The sequence below is a fragment of the Monodelphis domestica genome, chromosome 5 (genome assembly GCF_027887165.1).
Source record: "Monodelphis domestica isolate mMonDom1 chromosome 5, mMonDom1.pri, whole genome shotgun sequence".
NCBI lineage: Eukaryota > Metazoa > Chordata > Mammalia > Didelphimorphia > Didelphidae > Monodelphis > Monodelphis domestica.
The window spans coordinates 133,253,423-133,275,099 of record NC_077231.1 but is presented as its reverse complement, the minus strand read 5'-3'; the positions used below and the strand labels follow the sequence as shown (position 1 = coordinate 133,275,099).

At 31.6% G+C, this 21,677-nt stretch overlaps 1 protein-coding gene across 50 annotated transcripts in view; it reads left to right on the top strand.

The window, feature by feature from the left end:
• The window catches only part of C2CD5 (C2 calcium dependent domain containing 5), a 164,108-nt gene that overhangs the window by 46,135 nt on the left and 96,296 nt on the right, over positions 1-21,677 (top strand). For 8 of the 50 annotated variants that reach the window (XM_056799378.1, XM_056799369.1, XM_056799382.1 and 5 more), the window contains exons 8-10: positions 6,485-6,570; positions 15,214-15,322; positions 18,327-18,392. In XM_056799378.1, coding sequence (XP_056655356.1) covers positions 6,485-6,570; positions 15,214-15,322; positions 18,327-18,392 — 261 coding nt within the window. Of the gene's footprint in view, positions 1-341; positions 494-4,504; positions 4,694-6,484; positions 6,571-7,162; positions 7,196-15,213; positions 15,323-18,326; positions 18,393-21,677 lie in introns of all 50 variants that reach the window. The other 42 variants (XM_056799356.1, XM_056799354.1, XM_056799358.1 and 39 more) reach the window with 11 other exon arrangements.

The window sequence follows — 21,677 nt, the reverse complement described above, 5'->3', positions numbered from 1 at the left end:
TTGTAACTGGAATCCAAAAGCATTGTTTATTTGAAAATATTTTTAGCCATGTATTTATTCTCTTTGGTTATTTATCTTCGGTATATTTTTTTTCCCTGAGTCTGACATTTCATGCCTTTTACTTGGCTTGTTAATTGTTTCAGTGCAGATAATATTTATCTGAAGAATACTGAATGGGTAAATAGCAATTCTTTGTCTTTGGCCTCATCCCCAGCTTCACTCTTAAGAAATGACTGCTGGCCCAACCCCAACCCATCCCATCCTGGTGTTTGGATCATGCTGCCATAAGCCAGGTCCTTTGGCACATGATTGCTTAATATCTTTCCAACTTCTTCTGGCAGGATTCCCTTCAATGAAGATCCCAATCCCAATACTCACTCATCAGGACCCTCCACCCCTCTGAAAAATCAAACTTATTCCTTTTCACCTTCCAAGTCCTACAGTCGACAGTCCTCTTCTTCTGACACAGATTTGAGTTTGACACCCAAAACTGGTAAGGCGCTTCCACCCGCTTTTTTAATTTGGTTCTGTTCTTGTTGGCTTTTCATCCAAACTTTTTCTTCTGCTTTTGGCATATAAATTAATAAAAATGATGCCAACACTAGTAATTTACAACTGTCACAATTAAAATATGAAACTATTTTCTAATGCAATAATTAATTTGATGTAATTTCTACCACCTGGGTTGGTAGCTCAGAGGTTTACATTTCTTTGATAAGTTTGAGAGACTAGATAGCAAACACAATTCTTATTTTATCTGTAGATTTTTTTTGTTTAATACTATAATTTGTTGGGAATCACATTCTTTTGCTAAAGCATATTAGGTAGTTGAAGAATTGACTTTTTAGTAAAAATATGAAACCAAATTCCTTATGTAATAAGTATATTTAAAATTTTATTTATATTTAGTTTATATATACCTCAGTCTGAACTTAATCTTAAAATATTCATAATATTACATAACAACACCTACAAAATCTCTCTGGGAAAGTACTGTCACATTAATAAGCGATTTATACTCATTAGTTTTTGAAGTTTGCTTGTTCCATCTTGTAAGGTAGAAAAATACCCTTTTTATTTATTCCAGGCATTTTTGCTTATTTCTCAATTCTTATCTCTCCCCTTCTACCTTTTCCCTCTTTTAGAAGCTCCCTGCTCCTTCCATTCATTCCTTACCCTGGCCCTCTACTTTATCAAAATTTGTTTAAAATTGTTGTTGTCGTGTTTTTTAAAGGGGGTTTTTAGCTGGTTTTCCCCCTTCATCTAAGTTAGATTCCCCCCAAAAAGACCAACTCAAAAAAAGTGTTTTAAGAAATTAGTGTGATGGAATTTTTATAAATGGCATTTTGATCTGGGACATTTTCCCATGAGATTTAATCTATTTTTTTTTATTTTTTTTTGTATAGTTTTGGCTTACTACATTTTGACAACCCCTCCATTTGTTGTTTGAAAGCAATCTAATTTTAAAAGCACGGGAGTTTCAAGAGTAAAGAAATTACTTATGGGTGTTTTTTGGTTTTATTTTACATTTTTTAAAAATGAGGATAGATTTAATAAATGAAATTAAGATGCAAATTGTGAAGAACATTATTTGTCTGTTTTGATACTTATTTGAAAAGAAGCCTGAGCTTCCTGATTTTTATTTTCATATCATACTATAGGTTAAAATAAATCAGTGTGTTAATAAGTAGTTCAGAATTTAACAATTTAGGTTAACAATTTAACAATTAGGTTAACTATCATTTAAAACAGTTGATAGTTTAAATTGCACCATAATAAAAGTTTAAATTAAGGCATCTGATTATTGTACTTATGCTATTAGGCATATTAATTCTAAAATACATGAGACCAAAACTAGCAAAGTTCAGCGGAGTCATGAAGAGCCATGGTTCTCTAAAGGATAATTCTTTAATTAGGCTTAAAAATATATAGCATTTTTGTTGGTATAAAAATTATAGTAAAGCTGATAATGGATTAAAAAATGGGAGTAGCTCAGGTTTTACTATTTATTGGGACTATTGGTAGCCTCTTTTCATGCAATTCTAAGGTCTGAGCTGAGGCTTATACCCACAACTCTCTCAGTATTTGTTCTGAATCTAAATTGTTGTGTTTACAGTAATAGAATATTTATAAAAAGAATTTTTTCTTAATATATTGGTTAGATCTTGTGGATGGTATTTCATGAGCTTTGAACAACTACTTGTCATCTTTGTGACTGCCTCTGTCTTTAGAAAAAACAGAATTTTTTTAGCTTTTCAGGAAATGAAAGTAGTAATTATCAGCCAGCAATTATTTCTAGTCTCTCTCTATAAAATTTTGATAAAAATTGAATTCATTTCATAAAAAATAAGTTGAATTTTTATATTTTCCTCTCCAAATTTTTTGTTTGTCTCATTTTTAACCATTTAAACTAAGTGGATACTCTGTTTAGATCCTGTATCATGTTTAGACATAAAAACTTTCACACTCCTGCGAATAAAGTTTTAACTATGTTCTCCACCCTTGTGGATACTAACATCTAAGAACTTAGCTATGAAAAGTTGTGATGGTAATATAGGAACCAGTGAGCAAATTTACTGTAAGCATCAGTGAAAACTTTTTGTAATTCATATGTCTAAACTCTAGAAATATATATTTTGAACTTTTATTTTTTTATTCACTTAGAACTAAAGAAATAGACATTTTATTTCTATAATTTGGGTTTCTTAAATTAAAATTTATACAATGGTATTATCTACTTTTCAGTTAGAATACCTATTCTTATCAGTTGCCTTAATATAGTACATTATGCTTTTAGTTTTATAAATGTCAAAAGTAAGCATAGACAGTGTAGTTAATGCTTTAATGCTCCTGGGTTTTTCCTGAATCAACTGTATTCCTTGAAATTTAAATGTATATAAAAATATGCCTATATCTCTTCATATTTCCCTTCACTTATGTGGAAACCAGGAGAGTGTGAACATGGTGTAGATGATAAAGGGCTCTCATTGGAGTTTGAAAAAGCTGTGTTCATGTCCTGCTTCTGATATAGTTAGTATGAGCATGGCAGCTTTCCAAGATTAAAAGTTCAGACAGTTAATGGAATTGCATTGATGAAGACAGTTGACAAATAATGAGTTCCCTTACCTGATGAAATGATGTCTGGACCAAAAATTGTGAATCCCAAGTTAATAGCTGAATATGCTTAGTAGTTGTCTCTCTACATCTAGCAAAATACAGTCAATTTTTGCTTGGTCCCATATCTGTTTACTTTATTTCTATATTCTTTGAGAAATATTTGGAGGCAAATTCCAAAATTAAAACTAAGAAAACTAAAAATAAAAATGGAGAAAATATGTTCAAAGAATTATAAATTGATATTATATAAAAATTACTTATAGCCCATCTGGGAATGATTAATTAATTATTCTTTTATGAACAAAATAATATTTAAATGTAAAATATGACTGAATGAGGAAGTACTTTGGCCAGCAAAGCATTTCAGTAGTGTTTGATATTTTGATTTTTTATTTATTACCTTTTCAAAAAATTTAAATAGCTTAGGATTCAAAATTCTAAACTACTAATTAGCTTCTATATTTACCATTATGCCCATAATTTGTTTCACTGATAAACTTCTGTGCTTTATTATCTTAGCTCTTTATATAGTTGCCCCGTTGTATAGTAGAATGTTTTATGTTGGGTCTTTGGAGGATAGGGCTAAAAGACTACATATAGTTATTTTGATTGATGGGCTATTATTTGACCTTCATTATAGTTACATTTTTTGTGACTATATATAATAGACTGGCTGGTAACATCTTTCTCAGAGAGAAAAGAAAAAAAAAGATTTTAAAGTATTGATAATATAGTTTAAATTTGCATAAGAAAAAGTATTGCTTGACTTCAAAGTCAGAAAAGTATCCCACCTACCTATTCTTATTGAAACAAAAATTATTTGGGTTGTTGTAATAAATAGCAAATAAAAAGCATCATTGGAGAGAACAACCAAATTGATGAGATGACAACCCCATTTAAATTTTTTTTAGTATATTTTCCTATTAAAATATACTGTTTAGTGTGCACTGCAATATTTTATTTGGTGCAGACACATTTAAAAATTATAACCTATTCAAGTTTTAAGGCCATAAAAGTATTTTACATTTGATACATTTTAAATTGGTACATGTAGCTTAAATATATTATTGAAGTAATATAAAACAGGTCAGGATACCATGAAATCTTAAGATATTAGAGAATACTCAAGAACCTATTGAATAAAGCTTCTAATAGGTGTTTTCATTTTAAAGTATGTATAATATGTTTTTCATCTACATTGTGACATTATATGGTCTTGGCATTACTGTTTCCTAATGGGAACTTTTCATAAGATGGCTGTATATGTCTGCATTAAAAAATTCATTTTTAATGTTATGTTTTGTTTCATCATTATTGCTTTCCTTATCCTGCTTTTTTCTGATCATCTTCTGAATCTACATCTTTTCTCTACCACTTTCCTCCACAGCACCTTACCCACAGGGGCCTAGGATTTTCCTGTGTCCCAGCTCCCCCTCTCTCTCTTCTGGTTCCCCTCATCTTAAAAAGTCCTGTCTCTTCTCGGAATCTAGCCTTATCCCTCATCACTCTAGCCATGTCAGCCCAGTTCTGAGGAAAAGTGTTTCTTTCAGTGAAGAGCTGCTCCTGGCTGCCTCTGGTAGGATCAAACTATAACAGCTTTCCCCCCTCTATTTTTTTTTAACTACAGCTTAACAGATAATTGTAACCTTATTATAAGGAATTATTGGGTATTACACATGGAGCATCTGTTTTTCTTATTTGCAAAGGAGAAAAAAAAACCCTATATGAGACAATTACACAGTTACACTCATGGATATTTAAATGTTTAATACTTTTTTGAAAAATGATGCTGACAGTATGTGTATATGTATATACATATTTTACTATGTTGAAAAAATTTACATTTTCAAGAAAATAAGGCCTAGGAATAAAATACCTTGTTTTCCAATCAGTAGGATTCCCATTTTGGTTCATATACTTGAATTTCCCTTCACATTAACTTCATTCATATCCCTGCTATCATGTTGTTAGTAACCATTTTTAAATGTAGTTATTTTGTTCAAATTAGTTTTTCTCATCAGAGCTATACTTTTTGTTTTCACTTTCTCTTATTTCATTCCATTGGCGTAAACCATCGCAATGTTCTGCTAAGATTCCTTGGTAGTGGTGGTATATTTTTTTTCTCTCTAAGGAATCCATTTTGTTTTGTGCTTTCAGTATGCTTTGTGTCTCTAGTTAGTATTGTATAGTCCCTAGAAAGTATGTTATGAGTTAAAAGAATAGTTTAATTTTTCTGGAAGAAAAACAACAGAATGGGACTATACATATGCTAAACTTTGTTTCCTTATCCAAGAACAGCTAAAAATATACTAGTTCTTACATAGGGAATTGTACTAAGACTGTATACATTAATTTTGAAAAGGGTGGGACTGAGTTGTTAACTTTAGCATGTCAAATTCTTATTTCTCACCTGTACCCTGATGTTCATAATATAATTTTTTGCCCTGATTCAGTCAGTTTGTATTGTCAAAAGAAGAAGAAAAGGTAGGGGAAGTAATTTAACATAAAGATTTAAAAATATAGCTAAATACAACTCTTTCATTCATAACTATATCCATTTGTGACTTTCTTCTTCTATATTATTCTGGGTTTTAAGCTTATTGTTTTTTGTCTACTTCTATGAAAGGGCTTTGAAAAATATAAATATCATTTGACATAATGATCTGGTAGATAACGTACATTTTAAAACAATGTGTTGAGATAGTTTAAATATTTGGGTTCACTAGAATATTTTGGAACAGTCCTTGAAAGTCTTTCTGTGACACACATACATATAAACGTAGACCTTTGGCAAGGCAATCAATTTTATTTAGAATCATTACATTTTGAAGTGGGGGGAGGGGAGGGTGAACTAATCCAACTCATCTTTTTACAGATGAGGAAAGTAAGATGACCAAAGAGGTTAGGTATTTCCCTAAAGGTTCTATGAGGAATTAGTGGCATTTATTATATTTGGCATCAATACATAGAGACTAATTATTTTCAGTAGGTACTTATGCATAATATATTTTTTTGAAAGGAGAACCTTGTAGAGTACAAATTTATCCCTTCAATATTATTTCTATAATTGAAGGAAGTTAGCATAAAATATACAACATTTAGACTTTGTAAAACATATTATAAATCTGTTGTTGGTATACTAGGAAATCTTCATTGTAAGTGAAAATGTCAACATACAAAATGAAGTACTTGACCAAATACAATTTATTTGTTTTAATGATATTAATTTAAACAAAATATTTTGCTTGGTGCATTTAAAAATAATTGTAGGATTCTCATGGCATAAAAATAATTACACCCAATTTTTCTGTTTCTATGAAAAGTTGTTTGTTTCCATAGATATTATTTATGTGCTGATATTCCTTAGGAATGGGCAGTGGGAGTGCTGGAAAAGAAGGGGGGCCATTTAAAGCTCTTTTAAGACAGCAGACTCAATCAGCGCTGGAACAGAGGGTAAGGAATCATCTTTCATTGTTCTTATGTTGTTAATGGTTTGAAAGAAATGTGATGCATTACTGGGATTTTATTACTTTATGGTTTTTTTTGGTAGAGTGTATTTTTATGAGTCCCTTTAAAGAGTTTTACAGTAGCAATTATAAAGTTTTAAAATTTTATCATAGATTCAAAATATTAATGTATTTATTATCTTTTGTATAAAACTGATGTGGAATCACCATTGAATGCAACTAACTTTTTTGCCTTGAAATCTCATTGTAGATAATCATGACACTGAAAAAAAGCTTATGCAATGGAATTATATTGTAGAAAATAAGTATTAAAGTAATTTCAGTTAGAGTTAATATGGTTAAAAATAATTTCACTGTTTTATTTACTTAGAATGTTTTTAGCATTATCTAGTTCACTGAAAATAATAAAGAATTCACACATTTCATATTTGGATTTTTAAATGTAATTGATATAATTATTTAGACATTTGTATTATTTCATGTAAACTAAATATATATTGAAATATATCAAGGTAAAATGAATAGTTATAGTTTTTGGATGATTTTCTCTTTTCATTTTTTGTTACTTCATTGCTAAGGGAGGATCGCCTCATAGGTTCTGTAGAAGTCGGGTATGTTTCTAAAAATGTGTGAGAGTCTTTGTTTCTTGGATTGAGAGCTTTAAAAATTTTAATATTGATTATTTGAAATTTGTCTTAAGCTTTTTCTTTTTCTTTTGAAAATGTTGGCTAGTTTTCTTCCTGTTCATAATGTACCATGTTAATATTTTTTAATTTAATGACACTTGTGAGGCCCATTAACTAATATGATGCATGATAATGTATTTCATTTCATTTTTAAATGTAGTTAGCTTTCAGCACATAAGATTTTATTTGAAGCTTAAAAGCATTAAAAAAACCCGTTTTATGCTGGCATTTAAAAATACATATAAAATTCTATTATGAAAAATACCACTAAGTATAATGAAAGATTTTGCAATGCCCCAAATATTCTATATTGCCAAAACAGTTTTTGGTAGACAAATTCTTCCCCCAATCCCTTTCCTTGTTTGTTTGCCTCATAAGTAACTAGAGAAGAAGAAATTAACTGAGGTGAGAGCTAAGAAGCAGCTATCTTGCTTATCTTTAAGTAACAATTACCTTTCAACTATTCTTCACCTCTTCTGCATTTAAACTACTCGATTAATCCCATCTGAAAAATCTAGATTGTGGCTACTCACTAAAAGAAATATGCAAAAAAACTAAGATCTTAAGAGCATAAAGCAGATGTGAGCAAAAGTATATTCATGATTCCTCCTACTTTCTTTCTAGATTCCAGAAACCTTAAAAAAAATTTTTAACTCACTCCCCAGAATATTTGTATCTTCTGTTTCTTTCTAGTTCCCTTAGAATGAAATTGTGGTTTCAATCAAATTGTAATCATAAGTCAACAGTTTGAGGTTTCTTGGATTTTGATGTAATAAAATTTTATATGTATATTGTGTCTTTAATTATGTCTGTGCCAATAATTTTACATCTGTCTTCAAAATATAGTGCATATTACTTTGAATTTTAGTCTGGAATTTGATTTTTTAGTGAACTTAAAGCCCATGAAATTGTTTACAAGGGATTGAAATTTGGCATGTTGTGTACTATAATTTCATTTATAACCTGTAAAAACTAAACTTGTCAACATAATCTGTATTATTTGGCCCCATTATTGCTGTTGAATCAATAGGGTGAAGCTGACTCCCTAACAGGAATATAAATGCAAAGAGTTAGTATGAAGTAATGGATTGAATGTAACTTGTTTACATGCTCTTTCATTTACTTGTGGTTGTGTTGCTAATGTGACATGTTTTAAAAACTCTTTAGAATTAGAACCACTGAAGCTTGAAGTACCTTCTTCATAGATATTCAGGCACATGGTTAAATTTTTTCTTAGATTTCTTAATGAACCCTAGATTACTTAATGACTGTGGATCGACTTAAATACGAATTCTCTCTTTATATACCTTGTTTTCCTCCTTGTAGAGGAAGAAGTTGCTTTAAATCTTTGAGAATAGAGAAGAAATCCTTTCTTTTCTCAACATCTTATATTTGATTATTGTTTCTTGTGCTAAAAGAATAAGCATTTTAATGAAACTACTTCATAGAAGGAAAATAAGTGTATGTAATTCAGAATCTCTATATAGACTATTTTCACTAACACCAATGCAATTGTTTTCAATCAGTATACTACTTTCCCCCAAAGTAGGGCAGATGTTTTCTATGTGTAGCATATTGGCTGCTTCCTAAATTTTGGTTGTTGCTTATAATACATAGCTAAATTCTGCAGTGGATAGAGTGCTGGGCCTGGAGTTAAGAAGACCTGATTTCAAATGTGGCTTCAGATTCTTACTAGCTGTGTGACCCTGGGCAAGTCACCTTATCTCTGCTTGTCTCAGTTTCCTCAGGTGTAAAATGGGGACAATACTACCTCATAGAGTTTTTATGAGTATGAGAGTTCATTATGCTATTCCACCTTAGCAGCATGAACATATTAACTATGTAATGGAAAAATTGAAGTCTTTTTATATTTATGTAAATGTAAAAAAATGACTTTTGCACTACCTTGCCTAAATCTTTCAGACTTAAGCTTTTTTAGTATTGCCCTTCAAGGTACTCTCAGAACTCTGCTTCTTGAACATTTCTCATTGTCCTTTAGTTATCTAAGCTAGATTACATAGAGTAGCTACAGAGTAGGGATGTCCAGAAATTTATGAAAGACACAGCCCAGGAGAGAAGACAGTCTTTGGCAGTTAGGTAGTACAGTGGATAGAACAGCAGGTCTTGGAATTGGGTGGTCCTGGGTTTAAATGTGGCTTTAGACACTTCCTGGGTATATGATCCTGGGCAGTCACTTAATCCTGATTGCCTTGTCTTTACCACTCTAATTTCTTAGAACTGATACTATAAGAATTTTTAAAAAATATTTTTACAAAAGGATGCAAAGTATGGGTAACAAGGAAAACTTCCTTATAATTAGAATCATCTAGAAGTGGAATGGGCCACCTCAGAGGGTAGTGTGTTTTGTCTGATTGGAGAGTTTCACTAATTGACTATAATAATTATGGACATTTTATAAATAAGACTCTTGTTCATATATAGGTTGTATTAAATGGCTTTAAATTCTGAGTCTGTGCTTAAGGAAATCTAAGATTCTATTTTATTTATATGTGTTTTAATAATTTTTTAAAATTAGCATTTCAGGGCAAAAGTATATTAAATAACTCCTAATTCACATTTTTCTTTTATGGTCTTTATCTTTAGGAAGTTTGTATATATAGATTGAGCACTTTTTGCTGACCCAGTTTGATAAATTCCTGAGTAGATCAGTGAGTTCCTTGTCTTTGCCTGCCTTTTGAGGGAAACGTGACCACTATTTTTCATGCCCTTTTTCTTTGTCTTTGAAGAACTTTTGAAGAGTTAACATATATAAAGCACTTTGCCAACTTTTGCTAACTTTTATTATTAACACCCTGAAAGAGTACCTTTTTTACTAGAGCAGCCACAACAGCAGTTACTTATATCATAATTTGAAAATTAAAGTATTTCAAAATACCTTAAAAAAATTCTCCTCTGACCCTCCTCACCATATGTAGGTAATGAAATAGGTACGTGTGGCTAGACAGGGACCTATCCCTTCTGCCAAAGACAGGAACCAAGCCCAGCTTTAGGATTCCAAGCCCATTGCCTTTTCCACTCTGTCACATTGCCTCACTGGGTGTTTATTTCTTTAAAGAAGCAACCTAAATTAATTTATTGCAGTCAAGATTACTTCTTGACTGCAGGAGTTCTTACTTATATTTTTATTGTGTCATGCCTCCATTTCACAGCCTGCTGAAACCTGTGACTGTTTTATCAGAATAATATTTTTAAATAGTTGAAGTTGTTTTTCAGAATCAGGTAGAAGTTAGTGAAAATAAAGGTGTTCTTTTTTTTCCCATCCAATTCATGGATCCCCTGAAATCTATCCACACACTCCTTTAAGAAGAGTCCATGGACTGCAGATTATGAACCTTTCCTCTACTACAGTGGTTCTCAACCTTTCTAATGCTGTGACCCTACAATACAGTTCCTCATGTTGCAGTGACCCCAAACCAAAAAATTATTTTGGTGGCTACTTCAAAACTGTAATTTTGCTACAGTTATGATTCGGAATGTAGATACCTGATATGCATTATGTATTCTCATTGCTACAGATTGAGAGGTTGAGAACCGCTGCTCTACTATATACCTCTTTAGCATTGCTTATGATTTTATTTATTTTCTAAACCCCTACTTTCTGTCTTAAAATTGATACTAAGTATTGATTCCAAGGCAAAAGAGCTTGATATGGACTAAGTAGTTGGGATTAAATGACTTGCCTAGGATCACACAGCTAGAAAGTTTCTGAGGCTAAATTTGAATCCAGGACTTCCAGTCTCCAGGGCTGGCTCTCTATTTGCTGACCCACTTAGCTTCCTCCTAAGAATTAAAAAAATTATTTAGGTAATACTATTCCTTAGTTTGTGACTACCTGTAAAATGTGATTTTTAAAAATAAAATATGGTGGTCAAATTTCCTTTTTGTTATATTGATACTTTGATATATTTGGGATCAAGTTGGTGCAAATAATCTCTCCAGTCCATCTTAGTCATTTATCTAGGGTTGTTCTTATTTATGCTTACAATTAGTGACAGTGAAATAGAGTTCTGGCTTGGAATCAAGAAGACCCCAAGTTCAGATCCTCCTTCAGACACTTAATAACTTTGTGACCATTGGCAAATCACTTGATTTCTCAGTTTACTCATTTGTAAAATGAAGATAAATAATAGTACCTGTCTCAGAGATTTGCTTCTTGGAATAAATAAGATAACATGTAAATCATTTTGTAAACTATCAAGTGCTATACAAATACTTGTTATTATTATTGTTATTATTACAATATTTCCTTAGGGGGACCACAAAATATGTCAGGGGACAGGAGAGGTTAGGGTTGGAGATCTATAAAGTACATCGACTATCCATCAGATGTTTCTTGTTCTTGATCTACCTCCTTTTCTGGTCATTCGTCTCTAGGGCTGTGTCTTTGATATTCTCCCATGCAGTTTTTGTTGGTAACATGCTGCAATGGATTCCCCCTTAATATGCCCATTTTTATAGATATTAAGCTTATCCATCCCATAATCCTTAAATTTTTGGAGACTGATATTTTCCTGAAGCCACAAAACATCATTAGAAGAATATTGATGTTAAAAGCAGTGGGCCTTAGTTACAGGATGAGTGCTAGGGCTTTATAAACATTTAATAATTTCCAAAAAGGCAATTCAGTTCTTCTTATAGTAGGGCTATATGTCTGGCAGGCGAGTCTGGTACTTCAGATATGAAGATTGTAACCAAATGAGATACTTGGTGAACCTCTGATAGTTAACCAAAGGAGGCTGACTTAACCAGAATAAAGGATAGTCATTAATGAAGATACAATATTAAGTTAACTGAGCATAGTTTTCTTTTGTTGGTGTTGGTCATGCCAGTGGCCTGCTGGTCAGAAACTTGAGGGAAGATCCCAGTGACTACTTGTGCCTGGCTTTTGTAATTAGGAATACCTCAGGGAGCTACATCGGTGATCTGAACCTTTGATCCTTTAAGCCAGGTCAGGCAATACCCTTTGAAGAAAATCTAGTTTCTTCCTAGTGTGATAGGGCTTTTTGGTGTTTTTCTCATTATGATTTTCTTGTTCTTGATTCAGATTTCTATATCTAATGTTTGTTCAGAAAACCTATACTAATGGATGCTCATCCAACTGAATATCAAAACCATAACAATCTATATTTTGATCCCCTTGATTTTCTTTTGTGGATTATTAGCCAAATTCTTTTTTTTTTTTTTTGGTCTGAGCAAAGTCTGGTTTTATTTGGTAGGCAAGACAAACAAATCAGAGATCTGCAGATTCCCTAGCTGAATCTGAGATCCTGATCAATGACATAGACAGGCTTTTTAAGGCAAATAGAAAAATTTATATAGAGAGTTGGGTGAAGACTTAGAGAGGATCACTCTTGAAGTGAGTGATAAAAATTTATAGGTCAAGACACTTTGACTTGGGCTTCTCCCAGGGATCATTCTTTTTTTTTTTTTAACATTATTTTATTTGGTCATTTTCAGACATTATTCATTAGATACAAAGATCATTTTCTTTTCCTCCCCCCCCCCCCAACCCCTCCCATTGGCGAAGTGTGATTCCTCTGGGTATCACATGTGCCCTTGATCCGAGCTCATTTCCATGTTGTTGGTGTTTGCATTAGGATATTCATTTAGAGCCTATATCCCCAATCATATCCCCTTGACCCATGTATTCAAGCAGTTGTTTTTCTTCTGTGTTTCTACTCCCACAGTTTTTCCTCGGAATGTGGATAGTGGTTTTTCTCATAGATCCTTCCATGTTGTTCAGGATCACTGCATTGCCACAAATGGAGAAGTCCATTACATTTGATTGTACCACAGTGTATCAGTCTCTGTGTACAATGTTCTCCTGGTTCTGCTCCTTTCGCTCTGCATCACTTCCTGGAGGTTGTTCCAGTCACCCTGGAATTCCTCCACTTTATTATTCCTTTTTGCACAATAGTATTCCATCACCAACATATACCACAATTTGTTCAGCCATTCCCCAATTGAAGGGCATCCCCTCATTTTCCAATTTTTTGCCACCACAAAGAGTGCAGCTATGAATACTCTTGTACAAGTCTTTTTCCTTATGATCTCTTTGGGGTACAAACCCACCAGTGCTATGACTGGATCAAAGGGCAGGCAGTCTTTTAGCGCCCTTTGTGCATAGCTCCATTTTGCCCTCCAGAATGGTTGGATCAATTCACAACTCCACCAGCAATGCATTAACGTCCCAACTTTGCCACATCCCCTCCAGCATTCATTACTTTCCTTTGCTATCATGTTAGCCAGTCTGCTAGGTGTGAGGTAGGCCGAATTCTTTTGAATAATTATGAGTCTCCTTTAGGAGACTATAGTTTTCCATTCTTGAAAAAATTTGTACGCTGTTATCCACAAACAAGGGTCTGCAGACCTTTATCTTCTGTATGAAATCTCTTTGCTTTGTGTTCTATGCTGGACATGCTCACTTTAGGCCAGAATATGTATATCTTTTATGTCTATTGGATGATAATAATCAGAGAAATATTGAACAAAATTATATTTGTACAACTTTTAAGGAATGTTACATGATTGTGATCTAAGCTTTAAAGATACCTAGTCTATTGAATCAAATGCTTTTTTTATAATCATCAAACAGTGAGTACAGTACAAGACTAAATTTTTCAGTTATGTATCTGTAAACATGTTGTCTATACAGTATTATTTGTGAAAGTCTGCCTGTTTCCTTCTTATACTTTAATTAAAAAAAATACATCAGAATGTGAGAATTTAAATAAAACAACAAATCTTTTACCATTTTTCATTAAGTATTTTTCCATAATTAAATTTCTTCCTGGGTTTTCTGTAAATTTACCTTTCATTGTTTCTACTCTTTGAGGGGAGTAGTACTGCTTATAATTTTCCACTACCCTTCCATAAGAGTTTATAAACAAATTTATATTCTCTCTATATATCTAACTCTATATTGCCCTTCCCTGTCAAGTGTTTGCTAAGCATGGTGGTTTCTAGGCTCTTTTGGCCCCTTTTTTCTTTTTCTTTTGTGTTTTTTCTCTTGTCAGGCTACTATTTGTCATTTTTTGCTATTATAAATGTTCTTGTTTGGGACAATTAAGTAATCCCTTAGTGCCTTCAGTTTTTGATTTGCTGTTGGGTCAAAAAATATAAAAAATAATCCCATAAAACTCAGCTTTGTTATAAGAGTATATAGGTTCTGATTGAAGACCTTGGGAAGTCTGTGAATAAATGGCATGAATTTATTAATTCATGGGAACTTTGAAATTTTATTTTTGACTTTCAGAGCCTTTTTATTTTATTTTTTCATCCCATGCTGAATTTCAGAACAGTGGTCTTCAGAAAAGGTGTTAGTATATGTTAGTGCTTGTTTATTCAGTAGCTGTAGAAAGTATATACATTTTTTTAGTTTCTCTTTTTCCTTCTTATTCTCATCTCCCCAGAAATGTCCCATGTATTTGCCATTTCAGAGTTAGAGACCCATATCATTGTTTTTTCTCCCTTTTACCACTATTTTTATTAAAGGTCTTGCCCAGGGTCCTGAGAGTTTAACCTAAATTTGAAGGATAACCTTATTAGGGCTTTAGTGTACTTGGAATCCCAGGAACTCTGAAAGCTTTTATTCCTTCTCCTCCTGCTCCCCCTTTTAAATGAGTAAATGAAGCTGAGTCTGAGTGGTTAAGTGACTTGCTTAGGATTACACAGGAGGTGTATGAGGCAGGATTTGAACTCAGGCCTTTTTTGATGTCCATTGCTCTCTAACTACTATAGCATTTACGTGACAATTTACTGAAAAGTCACAAATGAATTACATGATATATTTAGAAAAATATATCTATAACCAGCATGCTTCTAATTTTAGTGGGCAGAAAAAAATAATGTAACTGATAGAAGTTATTGAAACTTAACAAGTTTCTGACTTAATTTTCTTCTTTACACTTTTTTCCTACCAGGAATTTCCATTTTTCACCTTGACGGCATTTCCTCCTGGATTTCTTGTGCATGTTGGAGGTGTTGTTAGTGCACGTTCTGTAAAGCTTTTGGATCGCATCCACAATCCTGGTATGTTGAAAAAAGGAAAATTATTTTGTTAAATGTTCTGTTAAGTTTAGGTTTTGATTTTAAAAATTATTTCTTTAAATTGTATTATGCTTTTAAGCTAAAATCTTCTAAAATAGATTTATAAGAAGTTATCATCCTAAAGATATTTCTAGCCATCTTAATAATTTTAAAAGATGACTTTTCAAACACATTCTTAAAAATGCATTCAGTTATTTTGGATTAAGTTTTGACTAAGAAAGTACTTTGAGGTTGACCCTTAAGGTTGGCATTTTTAAAGCTAGAAAGATAAAATCTTGCCATTAGCTACCTAGCCACAATCACCATTATTAGTTCCTTTTGTGTTGCAATTAATATTTATGAATTGCATATTTAAGTTTCTATTTAAAGAGGTTTACTTAATTAAATTTGAAAATTTATATATTTAGTATGATTAAGAATTTTCAAAATATTTATAATTTTTCTTAGGAGCTCATGTTTCTTGCATATAGAAATTTATTTATGTAAAGATACAAAGAATTTTATATTTTCCTTCATAATCTTTGGTCATAATTATCAAGGTACAAAGGAAGTAGGTAGCCACGTTTTAGTAATTTTAGGAACTTGAATTAGACATTAACAAGGTAGTTTTCTAAATTACAAACTAGCAAAATATAGAATAATTATCTTCCTGAACAGTACCTACAAACTTTCTGAATTTTAACATTCTAAGTGGAATATTATTTTTCTGTTATTGACTTAATGTATGATTTTGCCCAAGTTAAACCTTTTTGTTATGTGATGTCAGTATTCTATATATCTACATATGTGTAGCACTTGGTGTATATTTTATTAACTATTTCCTTATTTGTTTTTTTTTTACTTGTCAATTCTCATAGCCTCTCCATGAGCACACATACTGACACCATAAAAAAGTAAAGTGTTTTGAAGCTCTCAGGTGAAAAGCACAATATACATATGAGTTTTGTTTTGTTTTTTCTCTCTTCCCAGAGCCATTAAAATCCTTTTAACTTAATGTCTTCATATTAACAGATAAATTAGTAGCAATTCATTATTATTTGGGTCATTTTTAATTACAGAGAAGCTAAGTAAAAATACTTAGAAAAATCCTATACATGTAAATTTTTGTATTGGGCATTGGAGTTCTGAAAAAAAGGTTTTAGAGAGGGCTATTTACTTTGGGGGTGCATGCATGAGCCAGGATTATTCAGTTTTCAAGGTTGGCAGCTGCATCTTTTTAAAGCATCAGTTTTCTCTTCCCACCTACCCCCCTTCTGTTTGTCCTCTTTTTCCTCTTCTGTTTTTTCTAGTTAAAATGTAGTTTCATAGTGTTATAATTGGAAGAAAGGTTAAAGATCATTATTTGATCTTTCTTTAAGTAGTGCTAAGTATTTGTTGTAATTTGTAGAAAATCCATTTTAATTATTTATCATATTACTACCTCTTAAAGAGCTTGATACTTCTCTTTTTCTGGTAAACTCCAAATTTGTCTTTTTCTGGCTTTCTATATTTGGAAAAAGAAATGGAATTCTGAATTTAGGAGATCTTATAAAACTTACTGTGACCACTGGCTAGTCACTAAGTACATCGACATGAAAAGTTTGACTTCGACATTTTCTTAAGTAACTTTTGCCACCCAGGCCCAGAGAAGCTATAAGGATGTTTTTAAGAATACATACAAGTTTGGTTGGAACCATATATAAGCTAAAAATATTTGTTTTAATGTCTTACCATCCTGTGCTCTGATTTAAGTTGTAGAGTCTGGGAGAGCAACTTATGTGTATGATAGATGCTTAAGTGAAAGTATTATGTTTATAGCATCAATTCAATTCATGAAGTGTTTATTATATCTCATGTGAAAGGCACTGTTGTGTGTCTTAATCCTGGGTTTGTTTGTTTTGAAAATAGAATAACTCTCACTAGCCTCTCTGTCCGGTGAGAGTGAATAGATTTTAAAAAACAAAACTTCAATTAGGTTTTTAGTTAAAAACCCACTAAGTGGAAATAAAGTATATCTATATCTATAATCACTACCCTGGTTTCTATGAACATGAAAAAATATTTAAGCAATGAAAATATTTATTATATATTATTAAATAGCACTCATAAAAGAACGCTAGTAAATTGAATATTAAATAATTACCAATAATACTAAAATTCTTCTATTTTTTTTTTAATTTTAATAAACCCTTACCTTCCATCTTGGAGTCAATACTGTGTATTGGCTCCAAGGCAGAAGAGTGGTAAGGGCTAGGCAATGGGGGTTAAGTGACTTGCCCAGGTTCACACAGCTGGGAAGTGTCTGAGGCCAGGTTTGAACCTAGGACCTCCCATCTCTAGGCCTGGCTCTCAATCCATTGAGCCACCCAGCTACCCCCAAAATTCTTCCATTTTCATAAAAATTTAAAAAGTCAGATTATAATATTCTTGATTATCTGAATTTATTAACATACCCTGATAATAACATTAGGGGAGAAACTGATGGTAGATTGAGATGCATGGGCTTATTTTTAACAGATGCTCTGTTTGCACTCTCAAATTAATTTTTCAGAATTTTATTTTTTTATTTGTCTTGACTAGGGAAGATATGGAATTATTTCAGAGGCAGCATTTAAGGGAAGGTTTTATTATGAAGACAGCAGTATAACTTTTACAAAGTTGTGATTTTGGAGGTATTTTATTATTATTCCTCCTGTTCTCAATCACTCCCTCATTCATTAGATATTAAGAGAGAGAGAAAAATTTTGATAAAAACAAGTCTTTAAGAATGTGAAGCCAAGGGGAAAATGGGGTGGTTTTGAATATTAAGATATTCCTTTTAGATAATAGATTTTTAGATTGCTATAGCATGCGCCTTTTCCCCTTTCTATTTCAACTTCTTATTAACTTTACTGTCTGTCTTTCCAGTTCCTGTGGAATGGTGTTGTCAATGTTCTTGTTTGTAGTATTTTATTTTCTACTATTCTGCTCCTAAAACTGATCTACTAATTTGATGTTTTGAACTCAGCCTTTGTCGGAATTATGGGTAACACAAGATCTTACAAACTGCTAGACTGGAATAGTTTCAATTCAGGTATTTTATTAGTCATTCAGTACTACATATGCTGACAAAAATTATGGCAGCTCAGTGAAGTTTTTAGAAATATTTTGATTAATTAGGTATAGTGCAAATTCAATGTTGTTAATTTTGCAATATAGATATATACACATTGCCTATAACTTTCCTCAACAATGCAAGGATTAGAATCTATTATCCTTTAGTAAAAATCTATTAACTAATTTTATTCTGAAAATGGCTGGGCCTTTCATGTTAGTTTAGGCCTAAATTAAGATTATTTGCCTATTTATTTGATTATTTTATAAATATTATCATCTTTTCAATAAGTAAAAAAAAATGAGGGGATATAAAAATTTGAAAATCCCTATGTAATTTAACCCAGCTCAAACTCAATCAATAGGATTGCCAATAAAAGTTGAATTGATTCTTTCATATGAATTTACTAAAAACCAAAAAAAAAATTTAAACTGTTGTTTTTAAATGTATAATTTTCAGAGTAGCATCCTTAAATTCTATTCAATGAAATTTAGGGTGTTCTCTACATCTAGTATATGATTCTTTAAAAACATAAGTTTAGGCACATATTAAAGATGTCACATGCTTGAATTTTTACACTCTGAAGTAGAATATAAAATAGGCTTAGAATTGTTTGCTTTTATTATTTCAAATGTTCTTTGCCACATCAAAAAATTAAATACCTTAAGAACTTTGATGACTATTCCAGAAGTAATCAAAAGTTTGAGGAATCAGGACTAGAAATACTGTAGAATAAATTCTTCTGTATTCATTCTACCTTTTTTTTTCTTCCCATGAATGTGGAGGTCCCTCTTTCCTTTTCAGGAAGTTTTACATAGGAGCATATTATTGATTGACATTGAAAATCTGTCCTGTAGTTTAAAGGTAAATTAATAGAAGAAAAATAACTTCACAGATGATGATATTATTTAGAATAAAAATGAATGTATTTTTTGTTCTTCATCTCTTAGTAAAATTTGTTTAAATAGTTGATAGTTCATTAATATTTAGAATAGAACATTTTTATTTTCCATTTTTTATTAGATGATATGAGATAATAAAATCGTATTTCATAATTAAGTTTCATAAATTGATATTGTACCTACAGATCTTAATTAGTTTTTAGTTTTATATGTTATACAGTGTAACAGTGAAAATTTTTCTGTAGGATATTAGAATATGTCCCATAATCTTTTTTGTATTGAAGAGTGTTTTTTTTCATCTTAGGAGTCCAGGATTCAAATCTGAAGTAAGTAATGCATGTATGACTTGTAGGCTACACAGATTGCCTATTCATCATGCAGATTTGCCTAAATTCAGTCTAGTAGAACTGTGATCAGGTATAACTTTTGCAAGCCTAGACTGCATTCATTGGCAAATCTTTAGGAAAATGATTTCCTATCTGAGTTTTTGCCAGCATGCTCTCACTTTGATATAGCATCAAATAGGTAAATACCTATTAGTTAGATGGCATTTTCTGATTTAAAACTTGAGGTTTCAATTGAAAGAGTTTTATTCAAATTCATCCTGAATCAAATATTAATGAGGAATATAAAATATGAAACAATTTATTTCATAATAACCAATTAGAATATGCTGTTTTAAAACATGAGGCAGTGTGGTGTGGTGGAAAGAGTGCTTATTAAAGTAGGAGAAAGAAGACTTGAATTCCCTTCTGAACTTTACCTCTCAATATGACCTGGGATCTTGAGGCTCCTTGAACCTCAAATTTCCTTTTCTGTAAAATGGATATGGTCTCTTCCCTATGTGTCTCACTGGCATGTTTTAAGAAACAGAGGAAATAATTTCTGTGAAAGTGCTGTGGCTATGGTTATAAGACAACCTTTTTTTTTGTATGTTGTAAAGTAGCTTTAAAAATGAGACTTTAAAAATAATTTACTGTATCTTTGAAAGCAGTTTAAGAGATTAAAAAAATGGGCACTGAATATGAAATCATGACCTATGTTGGAATCCCATCTCTGCTGCAACACTGTGTGACCTTGGAAGAGTTATTCTGGGTCTCAGTTTCTTTAGTAAGATTAGGATATTGGATTAGATGGATTAGATCCTTTGTATCTCTAAATCATGATTTGTATAAGTTTAGGGGGGGAAATCTTCAATGAATTTAGAGCTTGCAGTCTATAGATTAAGAAACATAGAAAATCAGTTAAGACAAGTTCACTTAGAGAAATCAGGGATCAGTTTTTAATTAGCAAACTGCCCAAGAACTCAGTATGAGCCATAAAGGTACATCACATTGAAGCAGAATTTTATATGTATTTATCAGCCTGTCCTTTGCATGTTAGAAAACAAGTACTGATTTGATAATTACAAATTATTTTATTCCATAATTTCCCCATTGAAATAATACCCAGATTATCAGACCTTTTTTCTCACTTCAAATATTGGTAATAACTGAGTTTTATAAGAGATTGATAGAATTTTAGATCTAGAATGCATTATAAAGGTCTTATAATAAATCCATTTCCTTTTATGTAAGACAAAACTGAAGAGAACATGACCTTCAAAATTCTGAAGCATCTGATGAGGAAATATGATTAGAAGTTTGTTTCACATTAGGAGTAGAGAATTTTGAAGGTATAAGAAGATGATCAGGACAATGAGAACTGAGATCAGGGAGAAATAATTTGTAGAAATTAAGAATCAGTAATAATTTAAAGATCTAGAATTTATGAGCTAGAAAATCTGGCAAGAACCAAGTTGGCCAGTATTTGTAATGAAGTTTTTTGGACAAGTATGGTGGTCTTTTCAGCTGTGATGGCATTTGAATAAAGTAGAAAGAAAGGAAAACATACTTTGCAAAAATTTAATTTATTTGAGTCCTAAAGATATCAAGAGGGAATAGGGGAGTAATATAGAACTTGGGAGGAAAATGGTTAGAGTAAGCAATATAACTTACCATTTAAAAATCAATTAATGAAACTCAGTAATCAGATAACTTTAAAGCAAATGAGGCAATATAATGTGATAGAGTAAATAGAATCTAAATTAGAGATTAAAAATGATGAGTTTTAAAAGATAACTTTTATTTTAACCTTTACATAGAATCTCTTGACTGAAGTCTTTCATAAAGCTTTCTACTGAGTTGGTGATGTGCTCAGAAAAATACAAAGTAATTTTTATAATCATCCTATGAAAAATATATATAGATCAATATGCCAAAAGTTCATATAAATTTCTAATTTTCAACATTTTTACCATTACTCTGTGTCAGATTTTTGGAATAAGTATGCCCTATATTACTATAGACAAAATGAATTAATT